This window comes from Clinocottus analis, unplaced genomic scaffold (assembly GCF_023055335.1).
Source record: "Clinocottus analis isolate CAN_PGR_092001 unplaced genomic scaffold, fCliAna1.0.p SCAF_20, whole genome shotgun sequence".
NCBI classification, from domain to species: Eukaryota; Metazoa; Chordata; class Actinopteri; order Perciformes; family Cottidae; genus Clinocottus; species Clinocottus analis.
The window spans coordinates 13,831,721-13,854,844 of record NW_027175932.1 but is presented as its reverse complement, the minus strand read 5'-3'; the positions used below and the strand labels follow the sequence as shown (position 1 = coordinate 13,854,844).

The following is a 23,124-nucleotide window of genomic DNA, read 5'->3' as shown; positions in this document are numbered from 1 at the left end:
TTTCTTTTTTTACCACTATAAGTATGTGAGCTATTTTTGTGGCCTAGAAAGTGACATGATCACTTCAGTCTCTCATTAAATGTCACTCCACGAGGGTCAGCCCAAAGCCTGGCTTGTGGATGTAAGGAGAGGTCGTTCACTGGTATGTGACACAGTTCCTGCTGGCAGACATACATCAGCCACAGGCAGGACAGTATGACACAATTCATTCCGGTTGACTTTTAGTATTTGTCACGGTGATCAAATTAAAAAGAGCAAAGAGATAACAGAGAGACGGGGACAAGTTATAAAGACAGAACAGGAATGAGTATTTGTAGTTTTCAAAACCAGAGAAGAACCTTTGGGTGTCTGAGAACTTCTCCCCTCAGTTTAAAGAATTACACCTCCATAAAAGGTGTGAGAGTTTTTGGTCTCCTAAAGGAGATATATGGCTCTTTACCTGCTAAATGCTTCAGCTGTCTAACGGTGTCTGCTGCTTGGTGCTGAGTAAGCATAGTGTTCATATAGTTACCTCCCCGAGGAGGTTCATTTTTTGGTTCTTTTTCAATGTTTTTCTTCAGCAGGGTTACACAAAGATACAAGCCCTGATTTTCATGAAATTTAGTGGAAGGGTGAAGCATGAGCCAAGGACGAGCCCTCTACATTTCGGAGAAGATCTGAATCACTGGGCGGTAACACGCATAAGGCCTTGGAGGAGGTCTGCGCTCCCTCAATGGAAACATACACAGCAGTTGGTGAGGATGTGTGAGGATGAACGTTAACCTTGCACCTCTGAAGTTTAGGTTGGCTGCTTGTTAAACCGCAACGTTTTCTTTTCTTTTTCCACACAGAGTATGTGACGTGTGGTTGTGGAGGCTTTGACTTGTTCAAAGGAAACGACGGCGCTGTGCTCAGTCACTACAGTAGAGTAACGACTCATGCCACTAATTATTTTTGCTGTAGTTATTAGTGAATGAATGCAACACGGCCTTCTCCATTGTCCTTCCCTTCCCTCTATTCAATTCTGGTTAATTTGTAAAGCCCAAAATCCCAAAGTTGCCTCACAGGGCTTTACAATCTCTACACGTACAACATCCCTGTCCCAGGACCTCCCAGGAAAAAACCCAGGGAAAAAAGAAATAAACCTTCAGGAGAGCAACAGAGGAGGACCCCAGGATGGACATACACCATAGATGTCATGTGACCATGAACAGCAATGAACTTCTCCTTTACCTCTTGTGAAATCATCCAATAGCCTGTCTGCCGTCACGCAGACCTCTCGTCACTCATTAACTCCGTTCAGTCGCACAACCTTTACCGCCAACGTGTCTGCTGATGCAATGTGTCAGTCAAGATGTCCCCCGCTACATTGATTATTGTGTCATGCAGTGACTTGAAATGATGGACTTATTTGAGGTTATTGTTGTAGAACAGGTTGGTCAAGGCCACAGTCACATGGAGGAGGAGGGTGGAATATTTTTTGTATTTAAAATCGGTTGGTACATTTAAGAGCATTTCAAAGCCTCATGTGATTCTGTCTTTGCATGTCTTTGAGTAATGCACACACACATATACACACACCCCCTTAAATCATACTCCATACTCACAATACAGTGGAGTTCTTTATTTTACAGAGTGAAGGACAAAGACAAGCAGTAACATTTCAACTACAGTTAAGATTTTGTTTCCTACAATAGCTAGCAGTGGAAAAGGTGAGATAAATACTCTTTGGTGACATATACATATATTAACATACAATCATAACTTAAATACATAACTTTTTTTAAATAGTTTGGCTGAATATATGTGTGTTTTCACAGGCGACGTCCTCGAAACACATTTGCAAACAATCTCAAACGCAACATTTACAAGAGGAACCGCGTCCAACTTTCACAAGTTCATCACATGAGGGAGTTTCAGGGAAACTAGCGTTTGCCTTAAAGTGCTTTCCTGTGACCCCAGAGGAGAAAATCAGCGGAGAGACAGCTACCGAGATCTACCTGGATCGACGCTTTACGACAAAACTAACAGAGACATTCTGCATTCATTCCTCTTTGCACCAGAGAGCCCAAAAAGAAGGTGTTTCTACGGGGAGGTAATTGTGGAAGTGCACAAATTTCCCATCAAAACTGGATGTGACGCAACTCCTGACGTCACAAAAAGACGAGGAACACAACGGCCCAGAGCACAGATGAACCGCAGCAGATAAGTGTCCTGATAGGCTACGTGCAGCAGCTCAACACACACACGCGTCACGTTTGTGTGTGTGAAGTAGAACACTATTAAAAAGCAGAGATATCCACCAGGATTCATCAGCATTTGAAAAGCCTTTTAATGATCCATCACGAGACATTGATCAGCTCGGTTACAGCAGAGGGAATGGCATGTTTGACCTCAGCAAGCCTTTGAGCAGATTAGCTTTAAGACCAAGGGACCACTGATGATCACCCTGTGACCTCAGCGGTTACAAACAGAGAAGCCAAGCGGTCCGAGAAAATGTAAAAAGAAAGACACCCAAGAAAAATCAGAAGACACAGATTAAGATATAAAAAGGACACATTATTATATGATGTAGGTCACATGTAAAGTCGTTCAGTTTGTCAAGTATTGCCAGGTATTTTATGAGTTTAAACTAATGCTAAATGTAATGTAATGCTGCGAAGGAATAGCCAACTTTCATGTTTTATGGAATTATACATGTGATGATCTAAATGACTATGAAACTCTCTGCAGGTTAGGGCCAGGCTGCCGTGTAGTAGTCTTGGAATAAAAGTATAATATGTAATATAATTATGGGCCAAAAATGTGGCTTTTATCCATATGGTTGTGTTTCTTTGAGGCCCGTCAGAATAAAGCGGGCTCAATGAGTAGAGCTTGCTCTCCGTTACTCTCAGTCCATCTCAGAGAGTGCAGAGAAGGAGGACATGTCCAGGCATATATTTTTGACGGCGCTCCACCATTTTGTGGACATTAAAATTAGGCACACTAACATTTTGGTCGTTGCGGTGTCTCATAAGAACACCGCAATGTAACAGTCGTCTCAGGGGTTTGTTTGAACCCGTTTACCATTCTACATGTGAACAAGCGCGCCCGCCTTGAAGGAACGATGAAGGAACAATTGACCTGTATTTCTCCAGTCTTCACGATTGGACTTATTTTTTAGAGACATCTACCTCCTCCACAATACAAATGGAGGTGAATTTATCACAGCAGTAAAAAAAAAAAAAGAATTTAAAAGAGCTCAGCAGCAAAAACAAGATCCACAGTAAGAATCCATGTTACTCAAAACATCACCCAAAATATGCTGCAAAGTAAGGGGAACGTTTTTTCTTTTTTACGATTGTTTTTAAATCTGCAAACTTCAAGGCTACATGTGTGGAAGCCACATGCCTGGAGTATGCAGACCCTGGGAAACTGAGCCCCCTCCTGCTGTGGCGTTACATATGCCTGAGGTGATCAGGTCAGTTTTATTAAACAGCCGTCAACCCAAAGTCCTGACTTGCAAGGGAAACTTATGAATCACGGGAAAAGGCTAATATTTCAGACTCGGCCTCCAGCGGGGAAAATGCCAGCAGCGGTGGCTCCAAGGTTCACTTTGCCACCTACTGTGCTGGCCAACCGGCTACTATATTGCAACACTGAAACTGATCCTCTGGGACAATTTTCAGTCCCAGTTTCTGTGTAGGTTCTGTCCAACGCAGTGGATGCTCACCCTCTTCTTTCTCATTTTCATTGTGAAGTTTATGTGGTCAAGTCCTGCCTCAGAAAGCTCTTCAATTCGGGTGTAACCCAAGTGCGGTGGCTGGTTTCAAGTGTAAACTGTAAAACTCCTGCTGAGTGACAAATTCCCGCTCAGCGCTTGTGCAATATGTTCATGTTGTAATTCTATATGCAGTTGTGAAATGACCCGCGAGTTTCAATGTTGACAAAAAAGAGAGGGCACAAAAAAAGAGAGGTAAAAGGGTTCGTTGGGTCATTTGTGGGGTCTCTGGGAATACATTGGTTTGGACAGGACCCCGCCTCTGAGTGCAGGTTGAAATCCACATTAGGGGCTTAAGTGTTTGATCAATGAGCTGCGGAATAACCACCGCCGAAAAGGTCAGTTGGCAGACAGGACCCGGCCCCTGGATGGTGTTCATTCTAATATTAACAGGATTAAGACGTCAAAGTGAGGCCTTGTTTTGAGCGTTGAGAAGGGAGAACCAAAAATACTTGAACGAGATTTGAAAGTCCCTGAAAAAAGAAAAGAAGTTCTCAGAATGGTGGGAAAACTCAAAATGGGAGTTTCAAAACTTTTCAGTCGGTCATCATCTTGGATTTGAATCTTGGATTCCATCAATCAGCAGAAAAAGTAAAGAGACACGGCAGTCTTTTATGGGAAGTATAATTGTCATTTTGAGATGGATAAACAAAAGTTACGGACTACATCAAACTCTAATGCAAAGAATACCAGTAATACATTAAGAGATAAATAAATGGAGATATAGATAGACTTGCTGCGGCTGTATGGGGGTATCGACTGACTCATCCATAACTATGGGGGCTCCTGGGGTTGATGGGGGACGACTCTTCTCTGCCGTTCTGGCCAATGAGCTGATAGAGCCGATGGCTGAGGTTCTGCACTTGGCAGGTCCCGAGGACGCAGCCCACCCTCATCAGCTGGGTATGTTGGGGATAGTGGTGACCACTACGCGATCCAGAGTGGGCATGGCGACGGGCTCTTGGCGCCCTCGGCTCGATCTGTGGCGTCCCGACAGGTCGTGCCCACGCCAGGCTTGGCAAAGCTGCTCTCACTCCTGAAGCTGGTTGGCGTCTCAGGAAACCGGGCAGCAGTTTTGGGGATGGACCCGGGGCTGAGGAGGGGACGGCCATGTGGGTTTGGCTTCCTGACACTGAGGCTTTATCCTCTCGCTGGTCAAAGAGCTTGTTGAGGAGGTCCAGCCTGGGGAGAAGACAGAAATCAGGTGAAAATTAGTGAAGTCATTAGTATGATTCAGATCATAATTTCTTTCAATTGACCACCGCTGCTACTGCGTCAACCTGTCAGAGCTACCATGGAGCCCACACTGTTGCTAACTGCACTCCAGTGAAAAGTCGTATCTATTTTCTCAGGAAAAACTATGGAAAAAGTGACTAAAGTTACAAATCAGTAAAAGTAACATCATGTGACGCAGACAGAAGACACTGAAATCAGAGCTGCCAATTTTTAAAAAAACCTTGGAGTGAGATTTTGTCGGAAGTGACAAAAAAATTGCAGAGCCGTCGACGGACGGACGGACGGGGGTGGATTGCGGGAGGGGATAGTGCGACGACGATGACAAATACGCGTGAGAAATACAATGGGTGGCGGGAGGGCGGGACTTAAGACCGAAATGAGTGACAGTCAATGCGTGCCACTTGGGAGCCCTGATACCTTCGTCTCTCTGCTCCTCCTGAGTTTCTCCCGCGGCTGTTTGAAGATCTGTCGCTAACTTCCGGACTCTTTGGGGTAAACAAGATGTCTATTCAGCGAATAGGTTTACAGATGCGCTCCTTAGCGCCATCTAGCGTTGTGGAGTTTGAAAAGGAACGAACGCGCCTTGGCCCAAAATCTGATTTTTTTTTTTTACGGAGAGAGATTGGTTGTGTGGCGTGAGTGCGTGTTAAAAAACATGCAAAAGCTTGTGTCACACGGCAAAACCGTGAGAGTTGTTAGCTCTGCTGAATTGAAGGAACAATACTGTTCCTGTAAAGCCGGTGAGGTCTTCCTTCACCTTTGCAGTTGTTAAAAAGCCAAAGCAGCATGTGCCTTCAGTATAGCTTCTAGCGTAGCATAAAAGTGCTAACGTGTGATGTTAGCTTCAAAGGTTTTTACATTTTTAGAAACATATATATTTTCTTCCAACCTCTCCGGGTAATAAGTATCACTGTTACACAATGTTTAACCACGACTAGCTACAAAGCTCGAAAATAAAGAAACCGTTGCATGACAGCTGGGATCGGACCCCGGTCAGAGCGGTCCGATGCTGCGCTACTATCGGCCAGTCTGTTCGAGGGGCGAGACTTTGTCCAGGGTTAACTAACGATAAGCTAACTTGGTTCATAAAAATACAAAATAACCTGTGTCTAAATGATTGCTGCCGCTATGAATAGAACAGGGACAGAACGATGATGGAATAGGTTTTAAAATAAATGCCAGCATTGTGACGATAAGAAAAGGACACAGGTAATTCTGCAGAAATCCGATTAGCAGTACAAAGCAGCTTTGATAAATAAATCATATTTTGCCTGCTGTCTAAACGCAGCGTGTCTCTCTGCACACCCGTCCACGTGGACACCATGCTCATCTCTTAATGTTCAATGTAAAAGTTAATGGCTTTGTTTTCGCATGTTGCCGAAAACAACAGGTGCTCTGAGCCTGAGTGTATTACATAATATGATTAAAACCTGCACTTCGTGGCAATTTAATGCTCAGCTGGGTTTCAGCAAACAGTAACTATGGGAGATTGAGCCCGGCCTGCCGTGGTTTCTCAGTGGTCGATGTCCTGATGGACTCCAGAGGAGAACATTAACATATTGTTCCCAGAGAGAAAGATAAGGTGCTTATGAATTATTCAAATGGCACTGTTCAGTGCTTGAGCACAACAGATAATATTCCACTTTCCTCCACTGTCTTGGTGTTCAGACATTAATATTAAAGGCTACTCAAAACACCTCAAACCTGGCAAAAAAACCCCAAACTATCACTTTACTGAATGGAAAAAAATGTGTCGCTGTTTTTAGTTGTACTTTTAGTTGTGTGAACAGACACTTAAAAAAAAAAAATCAGGTTCTGCAGCGCGGTGGACCGGTGAGTACACAGCGGCCACCGACTCACCATCTGTTCATTGTTTGACAAAGACAGCCGCTTCTCACAACTTGACCGTGCAGCTCTTCACTGAATTGTCACCGCTGTGTTTGCACAGCACAGTGGGACTCAAGCCCCTGAGTGTTAACCCATCACCGCTGCTGAAAGTCATCCAAAGTGAAAAGGAAAGTGCTGTTACACCAGTAGGTGAATAGCATATCAATGTTCAACAGTAGCATAGGATCTGTCATTTGTTATTAAGTTTTAAATAAAGAATCGGGGCAAAAATCCACATTTGCTTTTTTCTGAGTCAAACTCTTCCAGGCAGGTCTGGTAGTCTGGAGGTGAAAGTGGCTGAATGAATAGTTGCGCCATGCCAGGCCACAGACAGAGGCGAGCACTATTTCCAGGACAGGCTTGGTGTGCCATGGTGCCACATCACCAAGTTACACCCACCTGGTCTGCAGAGGGAATGGTTGCATTTGACTGCACATGAAAGCTATTCACAAGGCAGCCGTGGTGGCCCTGCACCAAATTTCTATTCTGATTTACTTAGTACAAGACATAAGTGTATCCTAATCTTGTTTGATGCACTTTGGATCCTGGAGGTTGAAAGTTACATTACATTTAGCTGACGCTGCTCTGTACACAGTAGACACAGCCATGAGGAACAATTAGGGCTTAGGTGTCTTGCTCAAGGACACAACGACGTGGACTAGCGGAGCAGAGTTTGAACCAATCTTTCAATGCTCTGACTGAAAGACGGGCATGCTAACCAATGAGCCACAGTCCTCCCTTAAAGTTAGAGTTATAAACACGTTTTCTCCTAAAGTACTTTGGGACTGCCCTACTTTTTCTTCCAGAAGTTCAATTATACCGAGATAACTATTTCATTCTGTCCTATTTGATCTCACAAGATCCCATGACTATCAGGAGTTTCGTCCCATAACTCCACAGTAATGGAGATCCCTGTGATTGGCAGACGATCAAAGATATCCAAGCTACTTTGACTTTACTTGTTCAGCGCGCTGTGGTTCTCAATGCCTTGCATGGTCTTCTTAGTTTCAGGTCTAGCTGTAGATTATTTTTTCAGCCAATTCCCTTTGTGCTGTTGCTGCCCTCCATGCAAAGGGGAAGTCCGCCCTCCCAATGACCCCAACCATGACCTGGTAGAGGGTAAGCCTGACTTCCCAATGACCCCAACCATGACCTGGTAGAGGGTAAGCCCGACTTCCCAATGACCCCAACCATGACCTGGTAGAGGGTAAGCCTGACTTCCCAATGACCCCAACCATGACTTGGTAGAGGGTCAGCCCGACTTCCCAATGACCCCCAACCATGACCTGGTAGAGGGTATGCACGACCTCCCAATAATCCCAACCATGACCTGGTAGAGGGTAAGCCCGACCTCCCAATGACCCCAACCATGACCTGGTAGAGGGTGAGCCCTCCCCCTTTGCGCTGAGAGCTGCTGGAATTGTCGAAGTGTCCCGAACAGCCACACTGGAAGGCAGAGGGGGCACGGACGTCAGATTAACAGTTTTGGGAAGTTATTGGATTTGGCGAAAACAGCCCCTTCTGATTAGTACTTCTGATTAGGCCCCCTCTGCATCTTAACAATAACACCAACCCTAACAAAAACCCTGCAGAGGAAAAGCCCTGCTCAACCCTAACCCTAGTGCCATGCTGCTGAGAGGCTGAAGCTCCCAAAGTGCAGCCTTAATCAGCGGAAAATGTAGCACATTCATTGCTAATCTCCCAATGGGTAACAGTGGGGAGATTGTTATTAGCCAGAAGCAGAAAATAAAGGAGAGGTGATTTATTTCACACAAAACACTGTTTCTGCTAGTTTGTGAGCACATGATTTCACAACCTCCTGAGGGGTATAGGATCTACTTTACGCAGGCAATAGACAGGATGTCATGGTAAAAGCGTTATGTCTCCTCTGAAACCACAACGAGTAGACCGAACACATTCGCAATCACAAAATCAAACATCAGGTTTCCTCTCCCCTCAGAAGCTGCCTTTGTTTTGGAAGCCTCACACTCCCACCATAAGCTACTCTTCTTATATATACTGTCTAGTTTACATGTGCATTCATGCCTTGACGGCGTTGTGGCTTTCTGTGTGGAGCAGAGACCGGCTCTTTAAGGATGTGAAGGGAGGAATTTAGGTCTTATCCATTAATCCACACTGGAATTCTGTGTCGGCTTGGTCGCAGCTTTCACCCTCCGCAACTTCAGCCTGTGTTTGGTTATATTGAACTCCATGAAGCCATACGACTGCTTATAGCGTCCATATATCTAGGTAGTCCAAGCCAAAATTCCTGTTTCCAAGACATATGAGAAGAGGCCTCTCTTGAGCGGATTTTGAGCCGAGGCAATCCGTGTTTCAATCAGTCCGCGAGCATCAAAAGTTTGTATACACAATTTAAAAAAAAGGAAAGTAATGTTCTTGTTGTTTCTTGATGAGGTGTAAACAATATAGATAGCAAATCAAAAGGATGGACCCCCAAGCCGACTGCATGAGCAGAGCGATTCGACAAACATCACCCAGGCAGGAAGTCACCCTGTGGGAGACGACTTCCGTCTGTTTTCTCAGGTAAATATGTTGAGAGTACGTTGAACCTCTCAAATCCACATTTACAAGAATGGGTTAATGATTTAGCAAATTGTTTTGAGGGGAAAACACGTTTTTATTTGGCCTTGACAAAGTTCCAACAAACCTGCGGCCTCAACACGTACACAAAGACCAATTTGTCAGAGCGTTCCCTGGTCCAGACGGAGCAGAAGCAGAGTAGGTCGATGTAATAAAAGCTCGATCGCAAATCAGCTTTACACATCCTTCGTCTCGGAGCAATGAGCCGCGTCCCACTTCTGAAATCTGCATTGTAAAGCCGCTTCGGTGCTAAAGCCATATTTAACTTGTTTGGCTGCGGACACCGGCTATTTTCCCTTTAAAAAAAAAACAACCTCCAGACATTATGTATACCGACAAGGAAGGGCATGTACTCCCAAGGAACATGCAATTTGTCCTTGTTTGGAGAAAAAAAAACGCCCACCAGGCATTGTTAAAATGTCTTACTGGGACTTTGTCGTGTCCTTATCAGGACACATCGGGACAACGCAGACACCAAGATGGAAGTGGAAAGGAATGACAGACATCTGAGCTCCGACACCAGTAAAAGAAAACATAGTCGTCGTCACGTCTGTTGTAATCACGCTGTCAGCATGTGATGGTAACAGAACAGGATGTGCTCTGTGGTCAAGAGAAGAGGGAGAAAGGACTGTCCTCATGGAAGCCAGACGGGACATTTATGGGAGATGAGCAAAGGGAGAAATGTGGAGGCTCGTGAGGCAGAAGTGACCGGCAGGATCTCTCACTTGTCAGAGTGAAATATATTTGTATACACTGTGATCAGCTACAGTGCTAAAGGTCCTATCAAAATTGCACTATCAAACACAAGCCCTCAGTTTGTGAAATGTCCAACAACACAGCAGTCAGCTGCAGACACATGATCCAAAGTGATGGGGTTTCTCTTAATGGGATTTATTCATGATTTATCATTCTGTAAGAAGTCTGATCTAAGGAGGCCAGAGAAGTATTTGCCAGCTACCGCAGCCGCGTCGCTTTTGACTTGGATGGGTGTGGCGCACGCAGCCGCTGAGGGATCGTGATCTTGTGCAAGTGATTTCTGTTGGTTGGTCTGGGTTTAGTTGAGGTCGTCCCCTCCCGGTGAGACTGTCCTGAGTCCACGTATAAGGAAGACTTTCTTTCACTTCTACAACCTCCAGTACACAACATGAAAACAATATCTACGTTGGATCCACAGTCGACATTTGAATGGAGACAAATTGAAGGACTAATCCATTTTTTTTACTTATAAATCCTGCTCAACCGCTGCATGGGTTTCTCTCAATCTGAGAAATATAAAACCACTGACCCGGGGTGATAGTGTTTCAAACAGAGGAGGCAACGCTGGGGATCAGCAACACGACCAGAGAGCGGATACAGGAGCCACACTTACCTTTATCTTGGTTAGGGTTAGGATTAAGCGTGTTAAGATTATGATCCATTTGGAATACAATTTCTTCCTGATAAACCTCTCCTCCTACCAAGGAATATAAAACATATTCCTTCATTAATGTTATCAAGCCACTGATATAACTCCACACGTTTCAGCTGCTGTTGATTAATGGGACCGATGTCTTCATCAGTAAACATTTACTTTGATCAATCACAACTATATGGTGGACCCCCCCCCCCCCCCCCCCTCACACACACACACACACACACACACACACACACACATCACATCCCTGTCAGTGCTAACAGTAAGCCCGATGTGGATCCAAAGTCCACCAGAAGGGGGCATCCCACACCGACTCATCCTGCTCCTCAACATGCAACTCCACAGGCGTAATGCGCTGGCAGGCCTCCATCACACATTCAGAGAGGCAGAGGGTGCTGCGTGCGTGTCGGCATGCCACTTAAGGCGTGGAAAAGTACAGGTGCCACTCAGCGCCTGACAAGATCCTTTTACAAAAGTCCAGACTAGTATTTCTGGCCCGGGCTGCGGAACAAACAAGTTTTTCCACCTCGGAAGTAACAGTTTTATGCAGACAGAATCACGTGAGGGAGATTAAACCAAACCCAACCTTTATGAACAGTTACTTACTAATCGATAGGAGGAGGAACACGAGGAGGAAGAGAAGAGAGAATCCTTGAAATGTGAAGAACAAAAGACTTGTTCAATACAGATTAACTGCGCTAGTGATGCCAATAAACTGACATGGCATATATTCACAGTCTGGAGAAGACCAGTTTTATCTCAATGACCTCATGATGACCTGTTTTACACTTTGGTCTACTTTACTAACAGGAATTGTGATAACCAAGCCTCTCCGACCATAAACACAATCATAAATATACATATATTTGTGATTGTCTTGATGTTTTAAATACTCATCCCTCACACTATCACTTTTTACACAGTAGATCTGGTCTCCAGTAGGGCTTATCTCAAGGAGACTAGCCATGTTCTATTATATCACAATAGAGCCTATATGACCTTCCACTACACACTATCCTCTATCTGCCCGACACAACAACACAACGCAGCACTTTCACTTTTACACACAGTGACCCTGTGTGATTCAGGCTCATTCAGCCGTTCATAAGCTGCGTGGTGCCAACACAACATAGAGAGGTGAGAGCTTTAGGAATGTCAGTGTGTGTCCTGTGTGTTCAGTTTTCTAATGTCCGCCTATTTAAATAATGCCATGGTCCACTGGAATAATAATACAAATGTTGTTAGCTTGATGAAAAAGATATGCTTCCTTAAAAAAAGTAAAGTTTTTGCAGCTAACTAACATATGAACAGCTTAAAGGCTACTGCTGTAAACTATTTATATATTTTTTCAGCACGTCATTAAACTTTATGACCTCCATTACAGTTCATTTATATTAAATAATTAATACAACACTGTGCCTTAACTCCAAACCAAACAGGTCAAAGTGGCAAGAAAGTGTCTATTTTATGCGGATTGGCGCAAGAATACTCAAATTAACTGTGACGCGGCTCCAGGTGCGTTATCGCGTAGTTAAATAGTCATATTGAGCCAATCAGGAGCGCGGAGCGGGTTTTATGCTCAATATAAGTAGTAACCCAAATAAACAGGGTGTCTTACCTGTAACTGTCGGGATCCTCTTTTGCAGCCAGAGCCAGCGGCAGCTGGAGGGAAACCAGGCTGATGCAACACACAGCAAGCGGGAGAAGGGACGGCATCTCCGGGCCGACGTTATCTCTCCACCCTCTGGGGAGGAGACCGCCACACGGGACCGGCGAGGGGTTATTCCCAACGGGGGTGGGCAAGGGGATCAAATAATAAGGCAAAAAATATTTGTTCCCCCACCCAAAAAAAAGTTGAAATAAGGTTAAAATATCCAGGTGTGGCAGTGGATACTGTAGATGAAACCTTGGGGGAAGCAGAGGGATACATGGTCAATGAACCTGCAGCTCACAGACTGGAGTCACAGGAAGAGAGCCGGTGAAAGGCGCCTCATGAAATAACTAGCTTTATTATTTAGAGCCTCTCCTTCTAGAAAAGCTTTTAAAAACACACTATCTGCACACACACACAACAACAACCTAATTGAACTCGTGACCACAACTTCTGTTTCTTTTTTTCACAACATAAACAAATTAAATGATGAAGACTTTTACATTCTCCTGAAAAAAATGTCCCAAAACAAATGCAACCTCGATCCATTAAGCAAATCATATTTTTTATGAATAAACCTTCTCATAACACAAAGTGAAGCCTTACCTTCTCACTCACTGCTCAGAATGTGACTTGATTTGTAAGTTATACTCTCTCTCTCTCTCTCTCTCTCTCTCTCTCTCTCTCTCTCTCTCTCTCTCTCTCTCTCTCTCTCTCTCTCTCTTTGAATCCAAACGTGCTGGTCAAGATCAAGTTCTCCAGTGTGAAGCTGAGCTGGTGACATTGAGGGTTTAAATAGCTACCGAGGGGGCGGAGTCCACTGCCTCAAGTGCCGGTGAGCAAAGGTGCTGCTGTAACATTATTATCTTTCATGTTCAGTATATTAGCGTTTACGTGGCTAAAAAACGCCGGATGCCCTCAGTAAGTTAGTCATTGTGCAGAGATTGTACAGGGGAAAAAAAGTTATGTGAAGTTGTTGTTACAGAGCAGATAAGATAAAAAGAACATTCTTGTGCCAAAGTTTCAATAAAGATTATACCAGAATAATAATAAAAACAATAGAATAAAAACATGAACGGCAATGAGCAATATAATAACAATTATTGAGTGTAAAATAAATGATACCGACACCTTTGTAAAAGGAATTCACTAGCTATAAGAGCAAGGCAAATAAATTACAAATACAAAAGAAATCAACAATAATAATAATAATAAACAACCAAGTAGAAATACAGATAACAAATAAAATAAATGTAATGTATAAGAAGGGATACTAACAACAGTGCCTAATGGATTCTAAAATATAATATATTCCTACTATTTTCCTTATAGCTGCTATAAAGTACCTCACGTTTACTGTAAAAACAGTGCTGCGCAGCACGGATCCAGTCTCATATTTTAGTGGCACTGCACAACGTTAGAGGTCCCATTAGCCAGGCTAGAAGGTATACATAGTGAGTGTTAAAACACCATAAAATACATGAATGGACAATTTTGAAGTGATAATTGAGTCAAACAGGAATGTGGCTGATCGCTCGGGATGGATGCTAAGGTAGCTGTAATTATATTCTACTCAGCACAAAGTGCTTCACACTATCATTCTCAGGGGGAAAAAGAGGCCCAATTAGCAAGAATTTCTCAAACAATTTCCCAGAGCAAGCCCTCCCCTCTGTCTCTTATCGTTGCCCTCAGCCAAGTGTGTGAGAGAGATAGAGGGGAATACCCAGGAATCCTCGTTGAATCTTCACAACTCTTTGCAAGGCACACCTATTGAAGCTACATTGATACATTTCTTTCTGAACTGAACGCTGACGCCCAGTTTACTGCTGGTGTCACCGCTGACTTAAGCTCCCTGGTGGGAAGCAGACTGTTATATACTGTATACACACACACACGGTTCACCGGGGGAGCTGTTAATCCAGCAGAAGTTGTCTTGAAGGCATAGTGGTTGTTCCCGATTCGCGGACTCTATCGCTGTCAGTTGTGGTTTGAAAACCTGTTACAATGAGGCAGGAAATGAGGCAGATACACAAGTCTGAACAGGTTCCTTCACAACTCATTTTAATGACGCAGAGGAATCATTTTCAGCTTATTCCATCTCTCTAGAGAGGATTATTTCTTTTCTCACTGTCCTCCTTCCTTTCTAACCCGGTTGACTGATGCAGCGACACAATAGCGATACACCTGATCCTGACTCAAATGCTGTTGTGCAACATTCATTTGCCAAGACAGCAATGTCGAGCATGGCTGCCGACAGTCGGACGAGTGGCCTCCTGGTCCCGGAGAGAAGCGGCGCATCCGCGAGCAAGAGACAATAAACACAGCCAGAGTCTTCATGAGGAATGCAAGGATGGGATGTTTGTTGTGTTTTCCTCTTTATGGATGCGCACAACCATGGGCCTCATCTAAATAAACATCAGTCGGCCTGCCACAGAAAACAGAACATGCAGTATAGATGTAAATGCATGTGTTTCTATTGAGAATAAATAGACAACCATCTGGATAAAAATACTGCCTGTGTTACATGTTTTAACCTACAAGAAATTACACTTATGTCTAATTGCTTACAAGTTGAAGATGTCCTTTGAAGTTGTTTAACGATGTTATTTCCATATGATATGATGGAATAATAAAAAGTATGCAACATCAATAATAACATTAATGCTACTCACCTTCTTAGCGCAGCTGGCTAAGCCTGAGTGACTCTGGGATAATTTACTCCTTTTTCACATACACATTTTAACCGAGGGTTTGTCTAAGCCTAAGCCTTCTGTACTTATTTTACCTGGGTAAATGATAGAGCTAACAGCTCTCTTAGCCACAGGCTAACAGCTCACTTAGCCCCAGGCTAACAGCTCACTTAGCCCCAGGCTAACAGCTCTCTTAGGCCCAGGCTAACAGCTCTCTTAGCCCCAAGCCCAACAGCTCATTTAACCCCAGGCTAACAGCTGTCTTAGCCCCAGGCTAACAGCTCTCTTAGCCCCAGGCTAACAGCTCTCTTAGGCCCAGGCTAACAGCTCACTTAGCCCCAGGCTAACAGCTCTCTTTGCCCCGAGCCCAACAGCTCTCCTAGCCGAAGGTGCAGTATGAAACGCCCTAAACATAGACAATAATTCAAATTTTGTTTCAAGCTGTACATTATTTCCCGTGACCATCTTTGTTTTGATTAGGAAACCCAGGGTGTCAATTTGTACAAGATGAACCAGTTCATTTTATCCAAGTATCTTCAGTGATATTAGTGTATTTTTGCACGGACACGTCATGTTGTCGTTCTAACTGGATAGAGCTGCAACTTAGAAAATGGGTTAGAAGTATCTTCAGAATAACAGTGTGATTATGTTTGTCTTTAATACAAAATCACAATCACAAACCCATGATTCGCATCAGTGGAAAAATGCTAGCAGTGTCGTGAATTCCTCACAACGCAGGTTTTCGGCCTTAATTCGGTACGTGACCTCTGCTCTTGCTGGTAATGTGTGAGTGATATTCGCTCAGACAGATCCGTCAGTGATAGTTGCCAACTTCTCGCCCTACTCTGCTATCGTCCCTCGCAGCTCGGCTCTGCTCAGGCCTCCCTTTGATCGCCTCATGTAGTCCCTCAGTCGTTATAACACCATCAGAGCCAGTGCTGCGGCTGGATGTGTTTGACCTGTCAGTGACACACTAATCCACGTTTAGACGCATTGAAGCAATCCGTCGAGAGCCAATTTAGGTCAGGTTACTTTTGTTTTTTTGTATTCTTCAAAAATGAAACAGGATGATGTTCACAGCCCGGTTGTCAGGTGCGGTTCTGACCTTGGTGGCTCGAGTTACGGTGGATTTATTCACATTGAATGTTGCATACACCAGCAAAAGCGTGCAATGCAATGGCACCTATTGATTTGGCCGCCATGACACCATGCTATTCATGATGTGTTTACCAACACAAACGGCTGATGGGAACTCCTTCATCACTCAGACTTTTGCAGTGGAAGCAGGTCACTTTTTCTCTGATCCTGACCCGTTTATGTAAGCGTTCTCTGGCGCGGGACGGCGGCTCAGTGAATCAGTACTCGCCTTGCTCTGAATAGAGGCGGCCCGCCGGGTTTGATCTTTCAGTTGTGCGCTGCTTTTACTTTTGTGTTCGGCGGCAATTAGCGAACATGAGAGCTCACTCTGTGGAGCGGGCCACATGGGCGGTTTTAAAAAGAGGCTCCATGTTTGACGGGTTTCGGGAACGTAGTCAAGTGATCAAAGAGCAGGGGGACCTTTGCTTGATTGTGCGGCTTTCCCTGTCTTGTCTTTGTTCATGTGAATCATTGAGACCGGGACATAGCCTGCTTTAAAGGCTGCGAAATGCTGCGAATAAAGCGCATGTCTCATTAGGATGTGAGCGAACTCTCACATGCATTTTTAGGCAGGAGGTACGTTGCTTGTTGATTGTTCATTCAGTTGGTCAACAGCATCTGATGAACTGCTAGTTGCTGATGATGGTGTGATCTTTCTGCACTGCGGACACCAGTCTGGCCTCAAGCAGCAACTGCCATCAAGATCATTTCAAACAAGCCCTCCGGTTCCCCAACAGTCTGTCAGCACCGGTGCCATTGTTTTGCGCTGTTAGCGCTGTGAGGACCGTTAGCTAGTGGAAGCCATGTTGAGAGACTTTGAAATGCTCCCAATCTTGTATATAATTACATTGTTTCATTTACAGATAAAAACATGTTTTTACGACAGCAAAGGAAAATATTCATCAGGGTTTATATATACAATCTATATACTAGTAGATATTAATTGTTGGTTGTGGGCTGCTCATGGGATTTGTTAAGTATTTGTTAAGATAAAAATCACGTTTTCCATTGTAGAATAAGTCACATAGTAGCTTCAAAGGGCCCTTGTGGATATTTCTAGTTTTCTTTGTCCAGGTTTTGCAATATCTGTCTCTACGACTTAAGCACAATGTATGTGAATCAGAATGGAGGTTAGTTTTTAAAAGTTGCTGTTGGAATTTGGCCTCGACAAGACCTGGTGACATACTTTTCTTGACCATAGAAATAGTTCAAAAGTTGATGTGGAGTGCGTGCTGACGACCAGTCCATTCCCTAAGGTGGGATGCAGTTGAAAGCTCCAGGTAAAGCTAGTAAGTAGACCTGAGTTAAGTAAATTGTTCATAGTTAGTGCCCCTGTTTCTATAAAGATATGTTGCTGTGTGTTTTGTGAGGCCAACGTGAAAAAAAGGACATGACCAACAGCTTGATGCCAAAGTGTCCTGGCTCTGAACAGAGATGTCTGTGATTCAAAACACATGAATCATCCTGGCCATCTGAAGTGGCTGAGCTGAAGGACTTCATATGCAAACACCCAACACCTGCAGGTTTAAAGGAGGACTCGCTTGATGTTACGGGAGAACGACGTCTGGTTTTCCCCGGCTTTTGAGAAAACCAGCTTGTGTGTCTTAAGAACATTTGATCCAAAGTGCATGTTTGCTCAGGTCGCCACTTAAGTGGAGCGTGGCTCGTGACGGTGGAGCGTTACATCCTCACTGTCCGGTGCTGGTTCTGGCTCCCTGCTGATCATGGACAACCACGTGTTTTGCATCGACGCCTCTCACGCTTCAGCAAGGTGTTCCTGTCACAGGGGATTTTTTCCAGTGATTCTAGACAAAAATGACCACGCCTTGGAGGAACTCGGCCTCCACTTCTTCCTCCCGCCTTACACAAAGAGGCGACGCAGACAGAAATGATGAGCATGAGTCGCATCTCTCTTAAAGTCACCATCATATCTGTGCTAAGGCCTGTGCTGGGCTTTCTGTTGTGGGTATGTTGGAGTGAATCCTCTCAAAGGCTCTGGTTTATTCCATCAGTGTGATAGTCTAATGATTGCTGCCCCCTAGTGAACCTCATGTTACATCAACAGAGTGCACACTGTACAGCAGCTCCTGCTGACAGTGTCTCTGTTCTGATGCTTCCCATGAGGACCAGCCTGAGTTAACCCCCCTAAATACAAAACAAATACCATTTATCCCTTGGACGAGGAAAACAAACATCATATCAGAGAGTTGGCTCTCGAGTTTTTTAAGTAATTGTTGCGCAAGTCACTGTAGAGTCTACATTTGAGAATCAATTTGGAGATGCTTTCCCACTGTCGTGCTGTTCGCCTGCTCTTGGCTGCTTCAGTATACTTTATTTACACTTCTGGTATGAGACGACGTTCAACCAAGCCTGGTCGTCTCTGTCCCGAGCCCTCTCAGTCAAAGTTTGTTTGTCATGGCTGCTCACCAGTGTGTGTGTGTGTGTGTGTGTGTGTGAGGAGGAGGCAGCTAACTGGACAGTGCTCTGCCAGGTTTTGTGGACAAATGAGGTATCAGATTTCAGTGTGGGAAAGACGATGGCAAAGGACAGGAGTGGCTGATAACGGCGGAGCACCCTCGAAATCCCGGCGCCTAATGAAAGAAAAAGTGAGATTCCGCGTTTGTGGTGTGACAAAAGCCCCCGTGCACAAAGCCAGCCGGCTCCATGAAGAGTTTCCTCCGGTTTGAGTACTGACCTCCACTAATCCAACTAATCTAGATGATTCAGAACCCTCGACTTGAGCCGGGCCTCATCTCGCAGCATCAGTGCTGCACCTCACCGATGCTCCCGTGGTTCAACGGGAGCAAAATCCCTGCAGCAGGCTTCTGAAATCTGGCGGAATAACAATTAATTGAGGCCCTAAGGTCTGGGAATAAAATGTTCAGCAATCACACGTGTGTGTAGAGTTTTCAGGTGTCCACGTACTTTTGGCAACAGAGCGGGATTCAGTGCCACAGCCGGCGGGACATCTGTTGACATGGTTAATAGCTTAATACTATTCTATGACACAAGCTGACTGCAAGAAGAAAGATACAAATGACTGCCTTACCAAGTAAAATGAGACGTGTCATGAGAAAGTGTCATTTCCTGTGTTGCATTGAAGCGAGATGCGTTTCAGGTTTGCATGACCCGGTGTCATGTTTTCCTGTCTCCATGCACTCTGTACTGCACAGATAGATCATGTAGAAACCTCTGCCAGATGTCCCTACTGGTTAAAGGGACAGGCAGGCCTGCTTTGTTGGCTCCTCCGGTGCATAGTGCACCTTATAATTTCTTTTGAAATTCTCCTGAAATACCGACAGCATCCACAGCCGTCGCAGGACTGTAACAAGCACGTCCATTATTTCATTCAGTCATCACAAACACGATGGAGACACTTTTGGAGCCGGTGCTGTTTGCTGCTTTTCATTAAAAAAGACTTTAAAGGTGTTTAGGTTGACTCTTATCCAGCATACTCTTGCTGGTAGTTTAAATGTTGCCTACCTGAGCGTTACATATCTGATGTCAGTATATATGTATACACATGCAATTTGGTGAATGCTTGAATCTTTGTGTGGCATCATAGCCCGCCTTGATTGTAGTTTCACTTTAATTCCATATCTGATGATTTAGACTGTGCATATCTACAGTATTCTCTCAATCAGCAGCTTGTTATGAGCACTGGGAACGTACATGATCACTCAGTTTGATTCAAACCAAAATGTGATGAAAGTTGGTGTTTTGTTTGCGTGTTCTCAGTACTTCAGTCACTTCTGATCTAACCGCACCCCCACCGATCCTGATCCATGAAGGACAAAATCTTCATTTTAAAAACGACAGGTATGTTTCTCTGGTATGACCAGGTAGTGATAGTGAATGTTTGCAGACTCAAGCATGAGTGCACTGACATTACTGAGTCCATTCACTGACTTTATGGCTCTTCTCTCCTGCTGCACTCTCTCCAGGTCAGCTGATGATGACACCTTGAAAGCAAATGACTGAAGACTTCGGGAAAATGTGGGAATTTCAATATTCCTTTGTTCTGGATTCACCATGTGTCAACACAGTGGTCACTGTTGAGCAGAACTTACAGAATCTAAACTCTGTGTAAATAATACCTGAAGGTAATAATATATATATATATATATATATATATATATATATATATATATATATATATATATATATATATATATATATATATATATATGGAATGATGGTTGAATCGTTTTTATTTTATTTTATTTTATTCAAGAAAATGAAATTAATAAAGATAGTGGACGGATGGAGGGAACGATGTGTTTTTTATTTCATATTATTGTATTCAGCAGTATGAAATTAATAAATTTAATTCAATTCAATTAATAATATGTATATAACTTTTTGTGCTTACATAAACATGCAATAACATGCAATACTTTACTATTTAATTGCAGAGGAGGCATAACACATTGCACAGAACGCATTGCTGACACTATTGTCCCATCGGTGGGGTATTATGGGTAAAAACACATGAATTACAAATCCGGATTTGCAGCAGTTTACTGTACACACAGTCTTCTGCCACATAGCAGCAAGAGAGGAGCTCCAATTACAGCAGTGTTTGTATACGGTTTATCATTCACCACAGAGTACAGTCGAGCGACTGATGCGTGAGCTCAGAGGAATGACAGCGTCACATTAAGGCTCGCTGTGACTCTACACGTCTGCTTTGTCTCAGCTCTGGGGAACTGAAGTAATGGGTGCACGGCCTGCTTGATGAAGCGGCTTCATGTGCTACGCTTCACCTGAGCTGGAGGGAAGTCGGCGGCTGGAATCGCCCCACGAAGAACAGTGATGTGCAAGAGGCCTTCAAACCACTTCCTGTGTGTCGGTTCGTCTGCAGGAAGTCACACAGCTGCCGCATCCTGCCGAGAGTGACTCTGTGCTCTGATTGGGCTGAGTGTAAGAAGAACACATTATCAGTGACAGATAGGTCTTCTTCTTCTTCTTCTTCTTCTTCTTCTTCTTCTTCTTCTTCTTCTTCTTCTTCTTCTTCTTCTTCTTCTCCTCCTCCTCCTTCTCTTCCTCCTCCTTCTTCTTCTTCTCCTCTTCCTCCTCCTTCTTCATCTTCTCCTCCTCCTCCTCGTCCCCCTCCTCCTTCTTCTTCTCCTCCTCCTCGTCCCCCTTCTTCTTCTTCTTCTCCTCCTCCCCCTTCTTCTTCTTCTTCTCCTCCTCCTCCTTCTCCTCCTCCTCCTTCTCCTCCTCCTCTTTCTCCTCCTCCTTCTTCTTCATCTTCTTCTCATTCTCCTCTTCATCCTCCTCCCCCTCCTTCTTCATCTTCTCCTCCTCCTCCTTCTTCTTTTACTTCTTCTTCTTCTCCTTCTCCTCATTCTCCTCTTCCTCCTCATCCTCCTTGTTCATCTTCTCCTCCTCCTTGTCCACATCTTCTTCTTCTTTTACTTCTTCTTCATCATCATCATCATCATCTTCTTCTTCTTCTTCTTCTTCTTCTTCTTCTCCTCCTCCTCCTTCTTCTTCTTCTTCTTCTTCTTTTTCTTCTTCTTCTTCTTCTTCTTCTTCTTCTTCTTCTTCTTCTTCTTCTTCTTCTTCTTCTTCTTCTTCTTCTTTTTCAACCTATATTTAACATATTTTTTAATCGCCTAACCCGGCCGTCCGACAGCCTTATCTGATCTGGAACTGAAAGCATTATCTATGCTCTCTTCAAAGCCAACAGAATACTTTGACAGAAATAGAAATGTTATATCTCAGAACTCAGGAGCTGCTGGTCTACCGCTGCCTCGATATATCGTTTGTTTGTTTAAAGGGTTCGTTCAGACTGAGCTGCTCTTCTTTGTCTCTCTCTCACCTGCTGTCTCTCTCTCTGGCAGCTCGTCAGACTGTGTTTGGTTCAAGGTTATGATCCAGTTAATGTCAACTTTAGGATCAAAACCATAGCGGGACCTCAGTGTTCACAATCTGGCCTGAGTGGCTTGTTATCTCCAGTTTTAACACTGTCCGGGTCAGATTAACTGTGTGAGAAAAGAGGAAGACAGAGTTTGTTACTGAGCGTTGGGGAAACCAAGCTCTTCAAGAAAAATGCGGCATGATATGCTCGGATTGTTTTCTGCCAGAGAACGATAAGCACTTCAGGTCAGAGGTCACAGCGCAGGAAGTGTTGGAATTATCTCGAGGCCGTTACAGTGCTGACAGCGAAGGACGGGCCACGGGGATGCAGCATCATGCCAAGGTTTTCCCTGACCTTACTTGGCATAATTCAAGTGTCTCGCAGCCAAAAGTTCAACATATTTCCGGTAAACGCTATATTTTTCTCACTTAGGATGCTCTGTTTGCTGCTGAAGGTTGCGGCCATAGTGAGGACTGTCATGAGGGGAAATATCTGACATAAAAGAGATGGATTTTGGAGTTTGGGAAACTGTTTAGCATTAGAAACTAATATTAATGCCGCCCGCAAGCGGTTTGGTGAAATCCATCTCTGACGTTCAATGTTTCTGGAAGCTATAAGAGGATGTTCCAGAAGTGGTTTGGCACTATGGCTGTGTGTATGGACGCCGAGAAAATGTTTGGCCGATTTTACTTTTGGCCTGAACTATGTATTTTAACGACTACATGTTTCCAACACATCACTCAGTCTAGTAACTCCTGAAGTCAAAGCTACAACCCAAACACGATATGTTACAGTTTTACTTTTAGATCCGGCCACATCTCTCACAGCCAGTGTCAATAACAAATGCACTCATGCAAATCAGTTTAAGACATAAATTAAATTGAATTAAATGCTTGGGTGATC

At 44.1% G+C, this 23,124-nt stretch overlaps 1 protein-coding gene across 1 annotated transcript; it reads right to left on the bottom strand.

The window, feature by feature from the left end:
* Positions 1–1,606: 1,606 nt before the first annotated feature.
* On the bottom strand, positions 1,607–13,276 carry adm2a (adrenomedullin 2a). The gene is made up of 3 exons (XM_068586738.1): positions 13,135–13,276; positions 12,496–12,783; positions 1,607–4,921 (listed from the first exon to the last, which is right to left on the bottom strand). The coding sequence occupies exons 2-3, from the start codon at positions 12,591–12,593 to the stop codon at positions 4,504–4,506; spliced, it is 516 nt and encodes a 171-aa protein (XP_068442839.1). The 5' UTR covers positions 12,594–12,783; positions 13,135–13,276; the 3' UTR covers positions 1,607–4,503.
* Between the last annotated feature and the right edge of the window lie 9,848 nt (positions 13,277–23,124).